The 24004-nt window shown below is 43.1% G+C and overlaps 1 protein-coding gene across 1 annotated transcript in view; it reads right to left on the minus strand.

The window, feature by feature from the left end:
* The window catches only part of LOC117038954 (E3 ubiquitin-protein ligase RNF213-like), a 97632-nt gene that overhangs the window by 68056 nt on the left and 5572 nt on the right, over nt 1-24004 (minus strand). Inside the window, exons 3-13 of the mRNA XM_033135959.1 lie at nt 23632-23785; nt 23316-23471; nt 18697-18795; nt 17717-17839; nt 16677-16851; nt 11337-11531; nt 9907-10071; nt 5483-6072; nt 2780-2945; nt 2424-2641; nt 1217-1357 (exon numbers count right to left, since the gene is read on the minus strand). Of these exons, the coding sequence (XP_032991850.1) occupies nt 1217-1357; nt 2424-2641; nt 2780-2945; nt 5483-6072; nt 9907-10071; nt 11337-11531; nt 16677-16851; nt 17717-17839; nt 18697-18795; nt 23316-23471; nt 23632-23785 (2182 nt within the window). The remainder of the gene's footprint in view (nt 1-1216; nt 1358-2423; nt 2642-2779; nt 2946-5482; nt 6073-9906; nt 10072-11336; nt 11532-16676; nt 16852-17716; nt 17840-18696; nt 18796-23315; nt 23472-23631; nt 23786-24004) is intronic.

The raw sequence follows: 24004 nt of genomic DNA on the forward strand, positions 1-24004 counted from the left end.
AATGGCAGCAGTAAACAGAAGCATCAGCTACACCCAGAAACTATTACGATGGGAAGCTCCAAGTTCCTTGGAAACAATGATAAAGCAAATGGCAGCATTAGAACGCAGCCATTATTTGCTATTACATGTAAATACTGGAAGGAGGCTGCAGTGGTTAGTTGATTACTGGCATCCCCCTAATTACATGGCAGATCCTTTCTTGGCCACTGTGACATAAGTGAAATCACGTAAAGTGGGGAGCACCCTCTAAACACCCTTTTTTTGCCAAATCATTTTTATTCATTTTACAATAATACAACAATAATTTTCATTACATTTTCTCCTCTTATCTTATACATTTTGGCTTTTTAGGGCCATGACTTCCTTCAAACCTTCCTTATGATTTTCTAATTTTCGTTTCCAATTTCTGTATTTACAAATCTTAACCACTGCTTAATACTATAATATCCAAAATACATCACTAAAATTCTATCACCACAATGATTTTTATAATTTAGCTCACAAAGCTTCTTCCTCTAAACACCCTGTAAATGCCCTCTCTGTTGCACTCTCTTCAATCCCCACCAAAATTACTGTATCCCAAAAATATCCACAACTAGAATTGAAAATCTGGGGCCAGCAGGAGTTTACATACCCCGTGGTCCCCCAACTGGCTAGAGGGGATGAGATAACTCCCAGAACAGCATGCTGGAAGAAGGGGGGGATGTTTCATCTGGCAAGATGAATTGCTTAAGCTGACAGAACGGTTCCCATTACACTATACTGAACACCCAACAGATATCAAAGAGTTAAACAACTATATAATTTTTTTGTAGAATCTGAGGGCAGTCCTGTTTCAAGAAGCTTTTAATGTTTGGTGTGTGTCCCCCCCTTTATGTATATATAATTTTTGAAGCCACCCAAGGTGGCAAGGGCAACCCAGTCAGGTGGGTTGGGTAAAATAAATAAATAAAGTTATTGAATGAACATAAAACCAGCACTGCTACTTGAGAAGTCCTGTTCCCCCTTCCCTCTCAAACAGAAAGGAACATGTCAATATTAATATTGTTTGGAATACCAGCACTCACTTTTTTATATGAATACTATCCTTTGCTAGCTCTTTCAATTTACAGCTGGTTGTTTGTTTGATATTAAGTAGATAGCAAGAAAAATATGAGCAGTAGGGCTACAAAAACTGAAAACAGCATGCGCCATACCCTTTCAAGCAATGTCTCACCTTCTGGCCTTCCTCTGGTGCCCTAATTTGGTAGATTCCGTTGCTATTGATTGTTGTTGCCAGTGATAAAGATGACTGCTCCACAGAGCCATGAGTCTCTTTTATGTCTTTCAACCACTTCAGGTATCTTGCAGAATCACACTGTGTATGTAAGGAGAATAAATACACTAGATTTGTCTCACTACTGCCACACTGTTATTCCAGTTCAACACACAGAGTGAAACTAGGCAATATGACAAAACTGGAGAAAAATATTTATAATTAATTATATTTCTAGTTGCTTTTCCCCCACAGAAATGGCTCAATGCTACTTACAAAACATATAATGCATTGCAGTAATCTAAGTGAATGTTAGCATAGAATAAACATCAGAAGACAGGCTAACCCTGTCTGAAAGGGGCATTGCTGGACCACCATCCAAAGCTGCATTGCACCACCAAGGCCACTTCAGCCTCATGATAAGAAGGGATCCAGAAGTACTGTAAAGTTACACACCTGTTCCTTCAAAGGGAGTGTAACCTCATACAGAGGCGGACAAACCCCACACTTCCATTCTAGGCAATCACTAACTAACAGCACCTTATCTGGATTAAGTACCAGTTTACTGGCTCTCATCCAGTCCATTACCAAGGCAAGACTTCAGTCTAGCACATCTGCTGCTACTCTTGCAAAGGTAAATGAGATAACAGAGCTGCATATCATCAGCATATTGCTGGCAACACACTTCAAAACTCTAGGTGACCCCACTCAGCAATTTCATGTAGAAGTTAAACAGCACAGGGATAAACTCAAACACTGCACACTGAAGGCTTCATGGGGATGGAGCCATCACAAAGCAGTGCAGTTAATCCCTAACTTAAATTTAAATAGGAAGTTCCATTGTCTGAGTATAATACAGCTTGCCTTGTACAAAATATTTCATTAAATACATGTAACATGCTGTTGCTTCCATAAATTGTGTATGAGTTGTGCTGCACGTGACAGAAGGAAGCACTCACTCCTGGGTAGCCTTTAGACATAAGTAGTTAAAAGCCAGATATGCCCAGTAGCTGCAACTTTAATCTCTCTTCACTTGAGCCAATAATTTTATACAACATAGTAGTACATCATTAGAAATTCACATCAGCCAGGAAGCAAAGTTAACCTCTCTATCAGACACGCAGCACCTAAGAGCAGGTACAAGCTAAGGTAGTGCTAAACAAATTACCAGTTTTTCAGGGAGTTTAGGATCACTTTCCAGGGCTTTCCACAGTTTTTCCAAACACACCAGAAATTCCTTAAATCCTGACTCCTGTTTCAGTTCATACAGCAGAGAAGAGTAGCCAAGCACAGCATCATGGAAACAGGCCACACGATCCACATCCATGTCATTTTCTCCTGCAGAGATCGAGGCCAGGTCCACAAATACCTTTAGCTCATTTATATCTAGGGGAAACAAACAACACACTTTCAGGGCTGAACTAGATGCACAGTTAAAATATACAGACAGACAGACAGATAGATATCACTCCCAGGTTTTTTATGACCTTCAGCAAAAAAAGAACAGATATGTATCTGTTTTACCTTGTAGAACCTGTTTGACCCAGCTGACAAACTCCCTCCTCCATGCAAGCTCTTCAAGGCACCTACGACGTGGTTCAGTGATGTCTTGCAGCACTTTCATAGCATGTATCAATGAAGTGCTTATGGAGGACAGCTTTTCTCTCTCAAAAGACTGGAGTTCATCTTCCTGAAAAGCAAATTATATGAATAAACAATGACATAATTACACATATGTCATTCTGCAATTTTTTATGCCATGTAGCCACCATGTCCACAATCTGTGGCAGATAACTGGCAGAATGTGTGTGCATCTGTGCATGCAATGGAGTTCCTAACCTTTTCCTACTGTGCCACCTTTCTGGGAAAAATAACCCGGCCAACTGTTTTCATCCCATAGGAAAAATATATTGGTACTTTTTTGTGGGGAAAATGGCATGTGGGGAAAGGATTATGTGCTTCTTTACACAGCAGCTGCATTGCTAAACAAACAAACAAACATGAACTACCCATAAGTAAGTCCTGCTCCCAATAAAAACTGCACGCTAACATTTATTGATATTCCTTCTTCTACTGTGCTATGGGAGGAGACTCTTGAGAGTCCCATGGACTGCAAGAAGATCAAACCTATCCATTCTCAAAGAAATCAGCCCTGAATGCTCACTAGAAGGACAGATCCTGAAGTTGAGGCTCCAGTACTTTGGCCACCTCATGAGAAGAGAAGACTCCCTAGAAAAGACCCTGATGTTGGGAAAGATGGAGGGCACAAGGAGAAGGGGACGACAGAGAATGAGATGGTTGGACAGTGTTCTTGAAGCTACTAACATGAGTTTGGCCAAACTGCGAGAGGCAGTGAAGGATAGGCGTGCCTGGCGTGCTCTGGTCCATGGGGTCACGAAGAGTCGGACACGACTGAACGACTGAACAACAACAACAACTGTGCTATGAAAACTGGATACTCTCTCTCTCTCTCTCTCTCTCTCTCTCTCTCTCTCTCTCTGTTTGTATGCTTTAGATGTGCTTGTACCTGCTTTAAATGTATGGTGTGAACCTGCCCTGGCTGTAGAATAGTTTGTTTCACTAACCACATGAATTTACAAATGGCCATCATAAACAAGCATTTGCATCTGTCCATGTCAGGAAACCCCCCTCACCCCGACAGGTAGCTTTCCCAGATCCGTTGCAGTACAGGGACCCACCTCCCCCTCTCCGCAGTTCGTCATCCTCCTCCTCTGGAGGAGGAGACCACTCCTCCAGTGGGGAGGGGGAGATGGAAGCAGGGAGTCGGGACAGGGGCTGTGTCAGGATCACAGAGCCTCAACACCAAGCAGGAAGTGGGGAACAGGGACCTTTTCCCGCGCTCCGATTGCGAAGGGAGGAAGGACGTGGAAGGGGGAGGCGGGGGTTTAGAATCCCGTGCCTTCTGTGCTGGACCAAGAACCGGAAACGTTCATTCCCAGACTCTGCTGAGGGATGAGATGGACGTTTTTATTTGAGCTCCACTGTAAATATTTGCACAAAGAACTTAGTTGTTAGAAGTTCGGCTTCTGGCTGATTACTCATGAGCAACCACTGACAATCTGACAGTCCACTTATCTCTTGCTTTCACAGGCTATAACATCTGTCATGCCTCTGACATATTAGTATTATTGTATGCATTAGCATACATCTGACACATAGATCTGAGGGAGTGGGAGGTTTGCATTATGATCCTTGCCTAATCCATCAGGCATTCTCCTATGTTTACATGTTCACACAGTAAGATTGGCTAGTGACTTATGGGCATATTTACTTTAATGCAAGTGAAAACTGTTGGTGAATCACACAGCTATATGCTTGGAAAACAATTTCAAGAGTCTAAGTCTATTGTACAGCTGACAGCTTCTATGATGAATAATAAATTCCAAAAGAATTACATCTGTATTATATTCAGATTTGCAGGGTAGCAATCATATCTAGTCTAAATAATAATGATCAAAGAACTCAAAACATCTGAAGTGCTTAAGAAACCTATACCTTACCATACAAACTGAGCCTGTGATAATAATGCCTATCCATCACAAAACACAGGAAAACACACTATGAACTTCACACCCATTCCACCTTCTTCAAGAGTACATTCAGTTTACCTACTCAACCCATTGGGTGGGAAAGACCATTGAAGGTTTGGCCCAGCTCTACCAAGAAGTGCACCACTGCAATTTTAGAAGCTCTTTAGAGACACAGGTGAATTCTGAATTCACTGTAGAATAGCCAGATGCAAGAGAGAACTGATTTTCTTGAAATAAAGGGATAGTCCAAGGGTGGCACTGCCTCAAAGACATCTTCCTGGGTGTCTCATGCCAGTGGTTTGCAAGGCCAGCAAAAGAATAAAATGGGTAGAACAAAGGATGGGGTTATTGTTTTTTCCCCTACTGTAGGTTTAAACACACACAAACCTCCCTCCAGACAAGCGAGACATAATCACAGTTCAAGACACATTCCAGCCAAAGCACTTGAGAAGAGTGCAGAGTAGGGTCTGGGAAAGAGGTGTGCCATGTCGAGGCTCCCCGTCCCATTTTTCATAGTTGTGTAAAAGAAGGAATTTCAACAGGGATAGTTTTTCATACTGAAATTCCCCTTTCTACACAACAATTTAAGGTGCAGAAGGCATATTCTTGTTTGCGCCTGAACACCCAGCCTTCATGGCAGCCTTTTGGATGGTGGGTTTTAAAGAGATATACTTACAAATTTCAGTAATAGTTGCAGGTCGTTGAAGTCACCAGAGAGGTTTAAACCTTCCCTGACCTTGTCAATAACTTTAACACAGCCCAAAGCCAAATGTAATTTATGATACTGCTGGATCTGCTTAACTCGTTGCTCTACCCATTTCCCATTGTCTTGAGGCTGAAGAAGGCATATAATCTGAAAATCCTTTTTCAGTCCATCATAATGGTTCGTAAAATTCTTGAAGAGAAGGTCCACTTCAGCGAATGTGAGCTCTTCAGATTTCAGGCATTCATAAAGTCTGGAGAATTCATTGTAACAAGATTCAAATAAAGATTCAGGATTCAAAATGGCAATGCTCTCCTCTTTGCTCAAATCCTCAGTACTGCTTGCCAGCTTTTTGGCTGCCCACTCCCAGCAGTACTGGAATATGTTGCTTTCTTTAAATTTATTCACAGTTTCAGTCATCTTCTTTTGGTCTGGACTCAGGTGGTAATGTGTCTCTATTTCATTATCACTCTGCGAAACTGAATGCCTCACATTCACAACATCATGCAATGCTTTTGGGGCCAGGTTTTCACTGTGCTTCTGTTCCATTTCAGCAATATCCACTGAAAAGTAAAGAGAAACTTTGAAGAAACACTCCAAGTTTAACATCTTTCCTTTCCTGGGCAATGAATTATATTAACATCAAACACATTTATTGGTAGTTTGCTAAAAGACTAGTAAACATTTTCCACTGCCCTCCCATCTAGCTCATTTTGAAACCTGAGAATGCTCCCTAGCAGGTAACAAATTAAATAGCAAGTGAAGCATTAACACAGTAGAAACTATTTTGAATCGATTTGCCCTATATTTAGTTTCAGTGTTGTTGTTGTTGTTCAGTCGTTCAGTCATGTCCAACTCTTTGTGACCCCATGCACCAGAACACGCCAGGCACGCCTGTCTTTCACTGCCTCCCGCAGTTTGGCCAAACTCATGTTAGTAGCTTCGAGAACACTGTCCAACCATCTCATCCTTTGTCGTCCCCTTCTCCTTGTGCCCTCCATCTTTCCCAGCACCAGCATCTTTTCTAGGGAGTCTTCTCTTCTCATGAGGTGGCCAAAGTACTGGAGCCTCAGCTGAGCACTCAGGGCTGATTTCCTTAGGAATGGATAGGTTTGATCTTCTTGCAGTCCATGGGACTCTCAAGAGTCTCCTCCAGCACCATAATTCAAAAGCATCAATTCTTCAGCGATCAGCCTTCTTTATGGTCCAGTTCTCACTTCCATACATCACTACTAGTTTCACTAGTCAACTATTAATTTAAACTGGAGGAATGCTTCACTAGAAAAACACAAAGTTTATTTCCCATTCCTTTCCTTAATTAAAGCCAGAAATATTACACAAGCAAATTCCATATATTCTGTGGTGTTACTGTCAGGGAACTGCCCTCCGCTGCTAGGTGGGGTCCTGGTGGGTACCGGCAGCCTAAGCCACTTCTGTCCAGCACCTCCTCTGGGGAGGAGGAGTTATTCTCAGGCAGCCAGGTGGAGGGCAGGCACCAGGAGGCTGCTCGGAGACCCAGCACTGCCCAGCAGAGCAGATCTGAGGGGGAGATGCCACTTCTGTCACCGGAGTTGCGCAGAGGGGTGGGAAAACCGGGAAGGCGGCATCTCAGAATGCAGTGATTCCTATGTTGGGGTCGCAACCAGAAGAAGGCACTTCCGGACTCTTCAAGGGACTAGGCAGTCATGTTTTTGGATAGCTCCGCATGTAAATAACTTTGCACAATAAAATAGTCTTTTAGACAAGACGGACTTTGTATTTACTTGTGAGCAACCACTACGCGAACCTGACAGTTATTAGGGTGTCCAGGTGTAAAAGAGGACAAGGCTTCTGCATCTTTAATACTTGCATAGAAGACAAATCCTCATTCAGTTGCAAAAACACGTAACTGACCTTGGGCCGGCTACTAACTTCTCAGCCTTACCTACTTTTCAGTGTTTGGTTGTTGTAAGGATAAAATGAAGGGTAAAGTGGATGGGAGAAGGAGAGCCTTTTATGTTGATCTGAACTGCTTGAAGGAAGTGTGGGATGACAACACAATATGTTAAATATAAATAAAAAGAAGTCACTGAAGGAGATTTGGAGAGGGTGTTTGGGCAGGAAAATTATTTTTTTTAAAAACCCTCTAGCTTTTCTGCAGATGCTGAATATATATTCCTGCCTACAATCAAATAAAAGAACCAGGGACTGAGCTAAGGATGGAGCTGTGTTGTATCCATGAGAAAATTCAGTGCAGGGGGCAATAACCAACAAACTTGCTTATCAGGTGATTGAGAAAAAGATGGGGGAAGTAAAACTAATCTCATATATACTTAAGCACTATTCCAGCATCATTGGCCTAGAAACTCCACCCAGTAATTATATCCTAGATGAAACACAGCCATTGGGTCCAGCTTTTATGTTAACAGTGCAGAACTCATATTCAACTTGCAATAAAAGGCAACACTTTATCATGTGAGTTTCACTGCAACTACCTGTTACACAGCTCAATTTGGGAGCAAATCTTTGTGCATGGTGAAAGTCATCACCCTAGAAACTGTAGAATGGAATGGAAGCAAACTTATGTCAAGAAAACTCTGGCTCATGGTTAAACAGACGTTTATGCTGTATGTCTACTATAAAGGCAGAGAAGCGCTCGGCAAAGCTTAAGTTGAATTAAGATCATGTTGAAGAAGATATACAACTCGTTGCTCTGAGGAACTTTTCATGAGACAAGAATATGTCACTCCCCAGAAACAATTAATTTAAAACAAAACACCTGTTGTCCTGTCACAATACAGAACTGAATTTTAATAATAAAGGGTGGGGCAAGATAAAAGAGTGAATCAGATGAAAGGAAAGTTTGGAGGTATACAAGAATCAGAAAGAGATTGCACTCAAATGCTATAGTTGTTGCATGTCCAACCAGTCGATCGCGGAGTCACCCTGGTCGATCATTCGACCCTCTTCAATCCCCTTGCCCCCCTCAAAAAAGCTCAACAACTGGGTAGATCACTGCCCATTTTTTTAAAACTGTGAGTTGATCGCAGCCTCTTGGGAGTTGGATGTGCCTGCTATAGTTTAATCAGTGACTAGAATTCACTTCTTTTTCTTTGTTAAATTTATTTTTGCTTAGCTCTCAAGTTTTTATAATAAAGCTTTGTTTGTTCTGGGGCTTTTGGAGTCCAGTTTGTCTTTTTGTCTATCTTTGAGTTGAGATAGGATTTCTTACTTTCAGCATGTTCCATGTATTGAAGTTGCTATTTGCTCTGACACAGGCTTTTGGTGTCTGGATATTTAAAGCTTGTGAACAGTTTTGAACAGATCTGGTTTTTACAGGTTTTCTTTTTCCCTAAAATGATTTCTATTTTTATTTATCTTCTCTTTATTCCCTTGTGAAGCTCACACTTCACAATACCAATTTTAAACATTTCCCCTATATTTTTTACCTGAACTTCTCATTTGGACCATTCTGGATACTATACACAGTTCACCCTGTGTCCACAGAAGCCAGATTCTTGGATACTTACTTGATTCATAGCTATAGTATACCCTTTTTACTCCAGTAAACTTTTAATTACCGGTAGTTTGGAAGGTTGAAGTTTCAGAAGGATGTAATTCAGAATTTAGTAACAGAAATGCTTTATGGATAGCTGTTTCGTTAATTACCTTTATTTTAGAGTTTACTATGGTTTTCCATTTAGAAATTGCTCTCTTGTATTTCATTCATACATTTTGTTCTTATATTTTGGATATTCCTGGGTTTGTCATTTCTATGCTTTGAATTAAATATATATTTCCAATTTATTTTATTTTTTGTCTGGCTCTGATCCCTTTCTGATTACTCCCACTAGCTCACTGAAACATGCTCAACTGAGTGCAATTTAAAAATCTGTTTTCACTACCCTATACTTTTTCAGGTAATGAGAAGGACAACATAATTAGCTGTACTCTTCAACCCTCTCCTCGTCCCTGGAGAAATTTGAAAGTGATACAGCAAAGCAATAGGAAACACAAAACCTCTGGTTATTCCATTATCTGCTCACACAGAATTCTTTAATTGCATTTTATGCTTTTTTCTTTATTATTTGGTAGGAGTAGATTCCCAAAACCCAAAATGGAGGATTGGAGAAGCCTTCCCAGGTTGCATGTATTATGTCTTTTATATATGTTTGAGATGTTATTGTATATATGTGTGTGTTTGTGGCACACACACTTTCAAAGTATTTCAAGATTTTAAGATGTACTGGCTAAGTATGTAACAGAAATGAATGGCCTCGGCATTTGATGTAACAATTTTGCACATATATTGGAAACTTCTGCTGCCTTTTTATTACTTACTCTTGCCTTATTTTCATTCCCAACATTAGCAGCAAATATGTGCTAAAGAAAATTATATTTATCTTAGAAACCATTACCTTTTACAATGTCTTCCACCTTCCGAAACATGCTCAAAAAGAATCCCAACTGTTTTTGCTCCTCTTTGACTGATGTTAGTTCTTGCAGCCTCAACTTAAGTACTACTTCTAGTTTCAGTATTTGCTTTGGTTTCTCCATGGATGAGAGAGATTTATTCACTGAAATCAGAATTATTATTTACAATAAGCACTGCAAAATCCTGCCCTCCTAATGGTGCAGAAGCAAATCCCTGCTTGACCCAAAAAAGGAATTCCCACCCCTCGCCTTGAGCGCTGAAACTTCCCATGAGAGGATGTCCAATGGAGCATTTTAAGGCATCTGATGCTGTTTATAATGACCAGCTTCCTGGTAGGGCAGCATAAGCCAGAGCAATGGGTGTGGTGCCTGAGGATGAACAGAACATTCCATCTCTCCTCAATCTGAGGATGAACAGAACATTCCATCTCTCCTCAATCAGCGCACTCCATTTCTGTGCTGGAGGGAACCACAATCACAACTGTATAGTGAGCATACACTGGATGTTGGCATAAGAGGGGAGCATGTCAGCACAACCCATCACTAGGCTAGATACCAAGGAAGAGGGTATTTCTGCTCTATGACATACATAATGGGAAACACTAGTTGAGGAAAGATGAAGTGATCTGCCTGCACATCCCACACCCAAAGCTTCTGCGGGGAAACTTCTGCGGTTGGGGCAGGAAGGTTAAAAAGGTTTGGCTGTTTAGAAGGTGCCAGGTTGACAACAGGTCAGATCAGTGCCTTAGAAGGCTTCCCTTCTCTTGGTTAGCATAAATTGGAGGATGCTTCTCCTCTATGCCAAACAAGAGAAGAAAAGCTACACTACTAAGCAAGGATGGTAGCAATAATAACTGTGGGGTGGTAATGTTTTCATTTGTTACTATGTTATGTATTGTAAACTGCCCTGTGACCCTCAGGGCAGTATGAAAATTTAATAACTTATTTATATAATAATAATAATAATAATAATAATAATAATAATAATAATAATAATAATAATAAATAGTAGGGGCAGCATGACTGCTCTTCTCTTTTTCTGCTCTTCAGAATGGAAAAGAGGCACTTTCATGCTCAACAGCAGAAGTAAACCCTTCTGGTATGGAGGTCCAGCTAGCTGTAAGCCAGGTGGATCTGAACTTTCCAAGCGTCCTGCCTCGGAAGAGAGAGGTGAAAGTAAATGTGAGCCCAATTGAAGCTAAGGGGTGTTCTGCCTACCTTAATTGAGCACCCCTGGCTAAATGCTCATGAAATCCTCTCTCATTTTCTGCCTTTGTCTCTCACTTGGATTCACTATTTCTGATATTCTGATGCAAGCCATTAAGACAACATAAAAAACATATGCGATATCTTAAAAAAACCATATTGATTTATTTATATTTTACACGTGAAGGGATAAAAAAAACTCACTTACTTAATTCCCAAATGAACACAAATCGTTCCTTGCACTTTATAATTAATTCCAAATGTCTAATTAAGATCCGGCCTGTCATGAGATTGCCATAAATTTTTTTATGTACGGACTCAGTGATCTTCATTAATGCCTTGGCATCATCAGTAAGTTGGCTCAGGAAGTCCCCACTTCCTCCTGTGAGATTGGTCAGATATTAAAAACAAGCAAATAAACAGTTTTCATTCTTCTGCTATAAACCAGTACATACTTAGTAACTACATTGAAGGTCCCTTTTAAGTTTTGAAACAGTTTGGTTAGATATAATGGTTATATGGGCGGGGTATAAATAATAAATTATTATTATTAAATTATTAAATTATTATTATACATATTTTTTAAAATAAATAAATAAACCACCACACACAAAAGAATTGTAACAATCTGGAAGAAATCAATACTTTCCTCTACTTACAAAAACTGTCAGTGAAAACAAACCAAATCATAAAAAACCACAAACCCCTCCACGAGTGGCCTGGAGGCTGGCAACATGAGAACAGACCTTTTCTATGGTTGCTCCCCATTTCTCAGATGCTCTCCCTCAGGGAGGGTCACCTGATACCTTCCATTACATATCTTTAGGTGCTGGGCAGATGCTTTCTTCTATAACCAGGCCTTTGGCCTTTAACTATCTGTGGCCTTTTCAAAGTGAGTGGGATGTTTTAATGTATTTCTCTTTCTTCTTGGTTTTAATGTATCTACAGTGGTACCTCAGGTTACAGACGCTTCAGGTTACAGACGCTTCAGGTTACAGACTCTGCTAACCCAGAAATAGTACCTCGGGTTAAGAAATTTACCTCAGGATGAGAACAGAAATAATGTTGTGGCGGCGGCGGCGGCGCAGCAGCAGTGGGAGGCCCCATTAGCTAAAGTGGTACCTCAGGTTAAGAACAGTTTCAGGTTAAGAATGGACCTCCTGAACAAATTAAGTTCTTAACCCAAGGTACCACTGTATGTGGGGTTTACTGTCTATTTGTTTGGTTGTTAAGTCACTTTGGGTTGTGCTGGGCAAGATAAAGGGAGTAACAAATATAATAAATAAAATAAAACATATAACCTATACAGAGCAATAAACCAATTTTTTTAAGTGATACTCCTTTTTCACAATGTCAAGTAATAATAATAATAATAATATTTATTATTTGTACCCCGCCCATCTGGCTGGATTTCCCCAGCCACTCTGGGCGGCTTCCAACAGAAACCAAATACAACAATATCAAACATTAAAAACTTCCCTAAAAAGGGCTGCCTTCAGGTTTTTTCTGAATGTCAGGTAGTTGTTTATTTCCCTGACCTGTGATGGGAGGGCGTTCCACAGGGCGGGCGCCACTACCGAGAAGGCCCTCTGCCTGGTTCCCTGTAGTTTTGCTTCTCGCAGTGAGGGAACAGACAGAAGGCCCTCGGCGCTGGATCTCAGTGTCCGGGCTGAATGATGGGGGTGGAGACGCTCCTTCAGGTATACAGGACCGAGGCCGTTTAGGGCTTTAAAGGTCAGCACCAACACTTTGAATTGTGCTCGGAAACGTACTGGGAGCCAATGCAGATCTCTCAGGACCGGTGTTATGTGGTCTCGGCGGCCACTCCCAGTCACCAGTCTAGCTGCCGCATTTTGGATTAATTGCAGTTTCCGGGTCACCTTCAAAGGCAGCCCCACATAGAGCGCATTGCAGTAGTCCAAGCGGGAGATAACCAGAGCATGCACCACTTTGGTGAGACAGTCCGCGGGCAGGTAGGGTCTCAGCCTGCGTACCAGGTGGAGCTGGTAGACAGCTGCCCTGGATACAGAATTAACCTGCGCTTCCATGGACAGCTGTGAGTCCAAAATGACTCCCAGGCTGCGCACCTGGTCCTTCAGGGGCACAGTTACCCCATTCAGGACCAGGGAATCCTCCACACCTGCCCTCCTCCTGTCCCCCAAGAACAGTACTTCTGTCTTGTCAGGATTCAACCTCAATCTGTTAGCCGCCATCCATCCTCCAACCGCCTCCAGGCACTCACACAGGACCTTCACGGCCTTCACTGGTTCTGATTTGAAAGAGAGGTAGAGCTGGGTATCATCCGCATACTGATGAACACCCAGCCCAAACCCCCTGATGATCTCTCCCAGCGGCTTCATATAGATATTAAAAAGCATGGGGGAGAGGACAGGACCCTGAGGCACCCCACAAGTGAGAGCCCAGGGGTCTGAACACTCATCCCCCACCACCACTTTCTGAACACGGCCCAGGAGGAAGGAGCGGAACCACTGTATAACAGTGCCTCCAGCTCCCAACCCCTCTAGCCGGTCTAGAAGGATGTTATGGTCGATGGTGTCAAAGGCCGCTGAGAGATCCAGCAGAACTAGGAAACAGCTCTCACCTTTGTCCCTAGCCCGCCGGAGATCATCGACCAGCGCGACCAAGGCGGTTTCAGTCCCATGGTGAGGCCTGAATCCCGATTGGAAGGGATCCAAATGGTCCGCTTCTTCCAGGCGTGCCTGGAGTTGTTCAGCAACCACCCTCTCAATCACCTTGCCCAAGAATGGTAGATTTGAGACTGGGCGATAGTTGGCCATATTGGCCGGGTCTAAAGATGTTTTTTTAAGAAGCGGTTTAATGACCGCCTCTTTCAGCGGGGCTGGGAAGGCTCCCTCACAGAGGGAAGCATTCACCACCCCGCGCAGCCCATCGCCCAGCCCCTCCCGGCTAGCTTTTATAAGCCAGGATGGGCAAGGATCAAGGAGACAGGTGGTTGGTTTCACTCGTCCAAGCAGCCTGTCCACATCCTCGGAGGTAACAGACTGAAATTGATCCCACGCAACTGGACTAGACAGGACTCTGGCACTCTCCCGCCCTGGCCCTGCTCCCACGGTGGAGTCTATCTCTTTCCGAATCTGAGCGATTTTATCTGCAAAAAACTTTGCAAACGCATTGCAGGAGATCTTGGGGTCCCTACCAGGCCCCGATGACGAAGGTGGCTCCGATAGATTCCGAACCACCTGAAAGAGTCTCCTGCTGCTATTTTCCGCAGATGTAATAGAGGCGGTGAAGAAAGTCTTCTTCGCCGTCGCTATCGCCACTTGGTAGGCTCGACGTTGAGCTCTAACCTGTGTTCGGTCGGATTCAGAATGGGTTTTCTGCCACCGGCGCTCTAGCCGTCTCAACGATTGTTTCATCGCCCTCAGCTCCGGGGAAAACCACGGGGCTGTCCGGGCTCCATGCAACCGGAGAGGGCGCTTCGGAGCCAAACAGTCAATAGCCCTGGTTAGCTCCACATTCCAGCGGGCCACCAGGGAATCGGCTGAAAGGCCATCAACATGGGATAAAGTATCCCCTACCACTCTCTGGAAACCATTTGGATCCATTAAGTGGCGGGGGCGGACCATCTGAATTGGTCCCACCTCCCTGCAGAGGGGAAGGGTTGCGGAGAAGTCCAGTTGTACCAGGAAGTGATCTGACCATGGCACTTCTTTAGTTTCACTTTTTTTTAATGTCAGATCACCAACATCCATAGAGGTGAATACCAGGTCTAAGGCATGTCCTCGGCTATGAGTTGGACCAGACTTATTCAGGGACAGCCCCATGGAGGCCATGCTTTCCACGAAGTCCCGAGCGGCCCCTTGTAAGGTCGTGTCGGCATGGATGTTAAAATCCCCTAGGACGACCAAACTAGGTGACTCCAGGAGAACATCCGCCACGACCTGAAGCAGCTCGGGCAGGGAATCCTTGGTGCAGCGGGGAGGTCGGTACACCAAAAGGAATCCTGTACTGCCCCTATTGCCCAACTTCCAGAACATGCACTCAGAGAACTGGGTCTTCCCAATAGGACGCCTGGTGCAAACTAATGACTTCCTAAAAATCACTGCAACCCCCCCTCCCCGCCCAGATGGCCTGGGTTGCTGTGCGTAAGAGAAACCTGGTGGACAAGCAGCGGCAAGGACAGGCCCATCCGCTTCATCCAACCAAGTCTCTGTTACACATGCCAGGTCAAGTCCACCATCCACAATCAAGTCGTGGATGGCAGTGGTTTTATTCAACATTGACCTGGCATTGCACAGCAGCATCTTCAGGTCATGTGGGTATCCCTTGCTGAATCCAGTATCCGTCCGGTCAGGACCAGACCCGGAGGCAGGAATAGTCCTCAGACAACGACTAAACCTGCCTCCTCGGCAATGACATGGTCTGGTCTTAGACCAAGCTCAATTCCATTTTATTCACACAAGTTTTTAATCTCACTTGCCATGGTATCCCTGGAGACTGCTTAGCCATTCCTCAGTGAGCCTGATGATTTCTTCTCTTTTTTTTGTAAATAATTTTTATTGGTTTTTTCCATTGCATTTTAACAAACAATTAAAATAATAAAAATAATGTAGAAACAAGTATAACCTAGATTTAAATATCCAAAAAGTTATATCACTCTTATCATTTACATTTAAAGATTTGAGTCCCTTCCCTTCTTCCTTCTTATGTCTTCTCTAGCTCATAAATCAATATATCGCACATCAGTTCTTCTTACTCCAATTTAAACAATAAAGATAAAAAATGAAAAATAAAAATTCTCTTGTCGGATTTCAACTTATTCTTATACTCCTATTTCCAAGCTTAAATCTTTCCTTATTTCTTATATATGCATTTTTTCAATAGTAATAATCAACGCCAAGAGTTATATGTCATTCTTTAGGTCTTACACACCTTGTCCAGATAGTCCATAAATTTTCCCCATTCGTTTCTAAATGTTTCTTCCCCCTACTGTCTGACTCTCATTGTAATTTTTGCGATTTCCATATATTCTGTGAAGCCTGATGATTTCTTCTCAAACATGGTCCTCACTCCATATATAAAATACTCTGTTTGCCAGGTGCAAACAGAGCCAAACAAAACCTACTTCCCCACCCCTCCTTCAGCTCTAAATTGAAGAGGGACAGTGGAGACACACAGGCTGGTAGGCGAAGACATAAGCAGACACACTTCTGCCTCCCCTCACAGGTTCTCCCTGTGTCCAGAATGCAGGAGGGAGGGAGGCGTGTGTGTACAGCTCAGAATGCCACAGAGGCAGAGTAAACAGACATGGCTCTGGCTCCTGTCACCAGCTCTAAGCTGGAAATGGGAAGTGGAGGCACACTGGCTTTCCTCTGCTCCCAAAAGTGACCAGATTGCCTGATTTGCCTGTCTTTGGCTCTAAGCTAGAGGAAGGGAAAGGTGCAGGGCAACTATAAGGTTATTTGACTCTGTATTGATAATGTACTTTCCTCCATTGGGTACTACTAGAATATTTTTCCTGCTGTCCATAGAACATCCTTCCCAATTAAGTGCTACATGTGAATACCGTTGGGAAAAAGATGCTCGATGTCTGGCCAAACAAGGAGATGACGCAAAACACCTTCCAGGTCACTCAGAGGTTTTCCTTCTTTATCAATTGGCCATGATTTTGTGATGACAGCAGATACAAGCTTGCCCAGCTTGCTCAAGGTGTAAGGGGCCATCAGACCAAGGAGATCACTCTTTTAAGACATAAAAATATGTAAAGAATTGAATGGCAATGAGTTCATCATAATGCAAGCTCTCAAATTTGTCACATCATCTAAGTTCTTAGAGGGTAGGTGTTAATTTCATTATGCAGCTCCATTCTGTCCAACCTCACTGATTTCAGTGGAACTAATGCCCAAATATGTCATGTTAAATCAATAGTGTCATGCTGCACACTTAAAAACAACAACAACAACAACAACAACAACAACAACAATAACAACAACAACACCTGAGTGATTAGGTTCACGGCCATGGCAATGGAACAAATTTTTAATCCTTCCCTCTTTTGCTGCAAGTCTGACAAAAGTTGCCCCCACCAAAAACCTGTTCTTATTAGTTGTTTAGCAATGAAAACTCACCAATGGCTTCTTTTACAAATGCAAATGAAACTTTTGGGAAAGCGATTTTAATCTCACCCCACATTGCTTCCCTGTCACAATCCACTATACCCCATATGTATAGTTGTCCCCATGCAATGATTTCCCAGAGTTCTGCATTGTGTGGGAAGACTACACAAATAGAAACAACTCCCTGCTCCTACTGGACATCCTCCAACTCGTGGGGACATGGGGCTTTTCAAAGCTAGCATGTTCATTCCCATTTCCTTCTCAGCGGTTGGTTGAACACAACAGACAAATGCTTGAGCAGGGCTATTCTTTGTCAGGAGAGCTGTGTTCTGTAACCTCTATTTCAAGTGGCTACTGCACCATAGAAATGAGAGTAGTGGGTAGATCTAAGCCACAGTTAGCCTTAGGGAGAAAAATATATATCATGGTTTGTATTCTAGACTGTGTAAGTACTAACCATGGTTTGGTGCAGTGACCAAACTGAACTTACCTTGTATTCTAAGTTAACAGATTCTATGGCACAACTTTCAAAACATTTGCCAATCAGAGGCTCATATTTTTCAAAATCTGAAAGGAAGCAGCAGTAGGCTTTAATCTGCTGAAGTGGAGGTACCTGTCAGGGAAGAATATAAAAAATAATATCACTGATTCCAGATATTTGCATTGATCAGAAAGAGAAAACAAGGGATGGGAAGAAAAGTACCGCAATAAAAGAAAATCAATGTTATTTTTCTAGCATTTAAAATTATTTCTATGTACAAAAACAAACATACTTCTGCCACTTTATGTTACGAACCATGTATGGAATATATTGGATTCTCTCCAACACTGCATAAAATTTGTGCAAGAGGGCTTCCTCTTCCTCTCTTCTCCCCACGTACCTCCCAAAATCTGCTCCAATAAAAGAACAGCAGTTTTGGATACAGTTCATCGTGTCTTGTGTTTAAAGACAAACTAGGGAGTAAATCTGAGAGACATATATACCCTAACTTATCTAATTATCTATCCATTCATTAATTAAATTTCTTACCTGTGCTTTATCATATGGCCCCAAGACAAGTTACCATAATACAATATACAGCAATGAATTCAGTGTAGTACTACGGCAATTATTTTTCAACTTGCCAGATGGAACAATTCCCTTTTGCCTCCCCCTGAGCATTGTTCTGTGGGAGATAATTTCAGGTGGAGCAGGAAGAAAAGGAGAGAAAAATCCTGTTGTGCTAGGGGAAGCCCTTGTCCCGGCTTCTGCTAAGCAATGAAAATTAGACCAAGCATTACTTTGATATAGTGGTGGCAAAATGGAAAAGGAAAAGTGTCACAAAAATGCTATATAAGAGAGTTTCCAAATATGATAATGGAAGGTAACAGGGGCAGCATAACAAATACATTAAAATTAAATGTTCAATTACAATCAATAGTCTCACATGAAAAGCTGAGCTTAAATACTATCTTTGTGTATCTTGGTACCTGCTTGATTCTGCTTTGCATGTCTTTAATTAAAGTTGCCTTCCAGTCCTCTGTGAGGTTTGCATCACGAAAATTAATTTTCAAAAATCCATTCCATGCCTAAAAAAGAAAATTCACTTTAATATAAAAGCAAATCACTAAGGAGACAAGAGGATTTGGAAAGTTTATTCAATTTATATGCCAAGAGTTTCCCACCTTCAGCATCACAATCTACTAAGAGACAGGATATAGTCTAAAGCATGGGTAGGCAAACTAAGGCCCAGGGGCCAGATCCAGCCCAATTGTCTTCTAAATCTGGCCTGCTGACGGTCCAGTAATCAGCGTGTTTTTGCATGAGCAGAATGTGTTCTTTTATTTAAAATGCATCTCTGGGTTATTTGTGGGGCATAAGAATTTGTTCATTTGTTTTTTTCAAAATATAGTCCTGCCCCCCACAAGGTCTGAAGGACAGTGGACCGGCCCCCTGCTGAAAAAGTTTGCTGACACCAGGTCTAAAGCATAGGTGGCAAAACTTTTTTGACCCAAGGGCCACATTGTCTTGTGACAAATCATAGGCTGTGTACAAAACATTGTTGCTGTTGTTCAGTCGTGTCCGACTCTTCGTGACCCCATGGACCAGAGCACGCCAGGCACGCCCATCCTTCACTGCCTCTCGTAGTTTGGCCAAGCTCATGTTAGTAGCTTCGAGAACACTGTCCAACCATCTCATCCTCTGTCATCCCCTTCTCCTTGTGCCCTCCATCTTTCCCAACATCAGGGTCTTTTCTAGGAAGTCTTCTCTTCTCATGAGGTGGCCAAAGTACTGGAGCCTCAACTTCAGGATCTGTCCTTCTAGTGAGCACTCAGGGCTGATTTCTTTGAGAATGGATAGGTTTGATCTTCTTGCAGTCCATGGGACTCTCAAGAGTCTCCTCCAGCACCATAATTCAAAAGCATTCTTCGGTGATCAGTCTTCTTTATGGTCCAAATCTCACTTCCATACATTACTACTGGGAAAACCATAGCTTTAACTATACGGACCTTTGTCGGCAAGGTGATGTCTTTGCTTTTTAAGATGCTGTCTAGGTTTGTCATTGCTTTTCTCCCAAGAAGCAGGCGTCTTCTAATTTCGTGACTGCTGTCACCATCTGCAGTGATCAAGACCATATTTTGCGCTATCCTCTTTCACCCTCATTAAAAGGTTCTTTAATTCCTCCTCACTTTCTGCCATCAAGGTAGTATCATCAGCATATCTGAGTTGTTGATATTTTTTCCGGCAATCTTAATTCCGGTTTGGGATTCATCCAGTCCAGCCTTTCGCATGATGAATTCTGCATATAAGTTAAATAAGCAGGGAGACAATATACAGCCTTGTCGTACTCCTTTCCCAATTTTGAACCAATCAGTTGTTCCATATCCAGTTCTAACTGTAGCTTCTTGTCCCACATAGAGATTTCTCAGGAGACAAATGAGGTGATCCGGCACTCCCATTTCTTTAAGAACTTGCCATAGTTTGCTGTGGTCGGCACAGTCAAATGCTTTTGCGTAGTCAATGAAGCAGAAGTAGATGTTTTTCTGGAACTCTCTAGCTTTCTCCATAATCCAGCGCATGTTTGCAAGTACGAAACATAGGTGGGACCAATAGCAAGTAATGGGTACAGCCATGCTCTCTCACACATACATACAACACAGACACACATATATAGACAGGCACACATTGTTCCCTACTCTTCAGCAAACACATACAGGCCAGAAAAGGAGAGGGATGGTAGCAGCATTTTTCTTACCATCAGTGCTGGGAGAGGTGGGGAAGTTTAAATCTTTTTTAACAGAGGCCTAGTGCAGCTCCACAAGGCACAAAAGCAGCAATGGGACTAGAAGGAGTAGGTTTTTTCCTCTCCTCCTGCTTAGAATTCTCCAGAACTGCATGAGCAGGTTCTGGTCACTGTTGAAGATCCCAGAACAGCTTTATTATCTGTAGCTGCACAAAGTGAAGACTGGAACAAACAGGAGCACTCTGGAAACACAAGCAATATTGGAGTGCTCTCGGGACAGTGGACTTTGATGGTTGGGTTTCTTTTGTTTGGTTCTGCTGATACCACCATCATGGAATAGGAGATGTGGCTGTCAGCCCACCTTAAAAAGCTTTAGTTCCAGCCCATAGGGCAGAGTTTATCCTTTTCTCCCCTAAACATGCAGGTAACAGAGCAGCATAAGTTTGCAGTTCTAGCCTTATGCAGGCATCTTCCCATTGCCTTCAACATCTGCAGGGCAGGGCATATGGTGGGCAACTTGTGAAGGGAAGAGGCTCCTGCATCCATGGAAATTGTCCATAAATTGGGGGTAGGGTAGACGGGTGGCACTGTGGTCTAAACCACTGAGCCTAGGGCTTGTCGATAAGAAGGTCGGTGGTTCAAATCCTGGCAATGAGGTGAGCTCCCGTTGTTTGGTCCCAGCTCCTGCCAACCTAGCAGTTCGAAAGCACGTCAAAGTGCAAGTAGATAAATAGGTACTGCTCCGGCAGGAAGGTAAATGGCATTTCCGTGCGCTGCTCTGGTTCACCAGAAGTGGCTTAGTCATGCTGGCCACATGACCCGGAAGCTCTCTGCGGACAAACGTCGGCTCCCTCGGCCTATAGAGCGAGATGAGCACCGCAACCCCAGAGTCGTCCATGACTGGACCTTATAGTCAGGGGGGTACCTTTACCTTTACCTAGGCAAAATCATGTGGTATCCCCTTGGTATGGTCTACCTCTGTAACTTTTCCTCCCAATGTCCCCTTATGATCATGTGGACATGAACAGAATAAATCCCCTGTCTTTCCCCAACCTCTATAAATCTTTGACTGCAACATGTGATGGGTAATCTCCAACCCAAAAGGAATACATGCAAGCTATGAATATTATGCCACTTCATCTCCCTCAGTCAACTGGTAACGATGCTGAGTATCAGTACACCAAAGACAAAAAATTCAAAACTGGCCATTCCAAATATGAAGTTCTCTTTGTGACATAAAAGCCAGCTAGAGGAAAGGAAACATTTGTTGTATTGCGTTGTATTTATTATATTAAATAAAAATAGAACAGCTTTGGTGCATTATAAATAAAGAAGAACAAAGAGAATAGTAATGACAATACTTTAGCAACTCCAAAGGAGGGAGGGATTTCCAAACCCTGGAGAGAGAAAAAGACAACATGCATCAAAAGAGAGGCAAGTAAGCGATACACTCCCCTTACATCTTGGCTGAGGTACTTGCCACCAAAAGGTTAGTCAATAGTAAAGGAAGAAGAACTGCGTGCTCCAAGCTCTCTAAGTTTCCATGGGCTGAATTGCAAATGCATAGGTTCTCCTATGCAAAACTTCAGAGCCACCAAGAAGATGGAAGAGACCCAGAGAGAAACACTCCCTCGAGAGTAACACCCTGCAAAACAAACTCCTTTGCAACACTGGCCTGTTTCTTGTTATGTGCAGGTAAGGCACAGCATGCACCACCAGGACAGACAAAAGTATTTGGGCAACCGTGACTCTACAGCAGGACAGGCCTATAGCCTCCCCTCCTCACTCCAACTGCCTTCATGTATCATTTACACTTGAAATCAGCCTTGTAGTCACACCAATTGATGGCTACTTTCAAGCCTCATTGCAGTGCAGCCATTTTTTATGGAGGGGTGCAATACAGCTAGCGATGGAAGGCAAAAACCTGCCAAGACACACACACCAAATATGCCTCCCATGCTGGACTTAAGCTTGAAAATGGGACCTTTTTGAAGTCATGCATATCCTTGTTGACAACCCTCTGTGGCCAATGTGTCAGTGATGGGCTGAGCCAAGGTTGGCATGGGCAGGGTCTCTCTCTCTCTCTCTCTCTCTCTCACACACACACACACACAAAACACATGCAAACAGACACCACACTCATTCAGATTCTCTCCCCTCTCACCTGTGATTAGGCTTGAAAAAAGTATTTTAACTCCAGCTCCCCGGCTACAGTGTCCACAAAGACTGACCATCCCACACACAGCAATTATGCTGGAAAACAACCTTCTAGCAACATCAATAGAAAGCCATTCCTCCTCTAGATAGATAAGCTTTGGCGAGATTAGCCTTACATCTTCTGCAAAGCTACACCAAAATAAGCACAATCTTAATCCAAACAATATTCTCTGTGAGGTTGGCTAACACAGAGGCATAGGAAGGGAGGCGCGATGGGTGCGGTCCATCCCAGGTGTCATGACTGAGGGGGGTGACAAAATGGCTGATGAGTGGGCGGCATACCTTGCACCCGCCGGCAGCAGCTCTTCTGGCCTGACGGCAGAGAGCAGCCCTCCTCAGCCGTGGTGAGGCGCACCCAGCCATAGCAGACCCCGCTGCGGAGAGCAGGAGGAGAGTGAGCAGCAGCTTCCCCACACCTCTCCTACCCTGAACTGTGGTGCATGGGAGGCCACCCTCCGTGCCCCATGCCCCCTCAGGAGAGCACGCCCCCCCTCGGGAGCATGCTCGCCCTGGACAGCAAGGGCATATGCTCCACCGCTGGGCTAACACATCAGAAGCAGCAACTGATATCTTTCCATGAAGGCCAAAATGACTACTGGGGAAGAGGAACACCTACAAGAAAATAGTGTGGAGTTCCAGATTACAAACCTCAAGCTCCATTGAAAAAGTAAGCTCTACATTTAAATCTGAACCAGGTTTCAGCATACGTGCTGGTAGAACACCACGAAACCAGGCCCTGGTAGTATTACGAAGCTCTTGATATACTGTCTTTGGAGTATTCTGCATAGCCTTGTCTCTTGAAGCCTATTGTGAAGAAAATAAAGAATTACAAACTGTTGAACCAAAGAGCAACTTTCTGCTAAGATACAAAAAAAGCTAGCCATGTGAAGAGAGGCAATACCCAACCCATTTGGTTCATCAGCAACCGCCTCAAATAACAAACAGCATACAGAGAGATGCTCACCTCTGAAGGTGCAAATTCAAGAATCCTTGAAATAATGCAGACAGAAATAGCTGGTATCTTGTAATATTGAAGCTTCGGGAATTTTCTACGTATTTTCTCATGAAGTCTTTGGCAGACAGTCACATATGAGTTCCAAGTGTCCTGCTGTAACATTCTAAATTTGTGGGAAATGCTTGTTATTTTTTGCTGTACCAAGGGATTGGATGGATTGGATTATGTCTAAAAATAGGAGCACAACAAACAAAACCTGACAAAATCACTGTAGTGTGTCTAATACAGCTTTCATTTGTGCAATCCTAGAGAGTGCGAGGCTTTCCTTTGCACCCTATTCAGCTCAACTTTTGGTGAGAGATATCCTCAGAATGCAGCCAAT

Source organism: Lacerta agilis, chromosome 2 (assembly GCF_009819535.1).
Source record: "Lacerta agilis isolate rLacAgi1 chromosome 2, rLacAgi1.pri, whole genome shotgun sequence".
NCBI lineage: Eukaryota > Metazoa > Chordata > Lepidosauria > Squamata > Lacertidae > Lacerta > Lacerta agilis.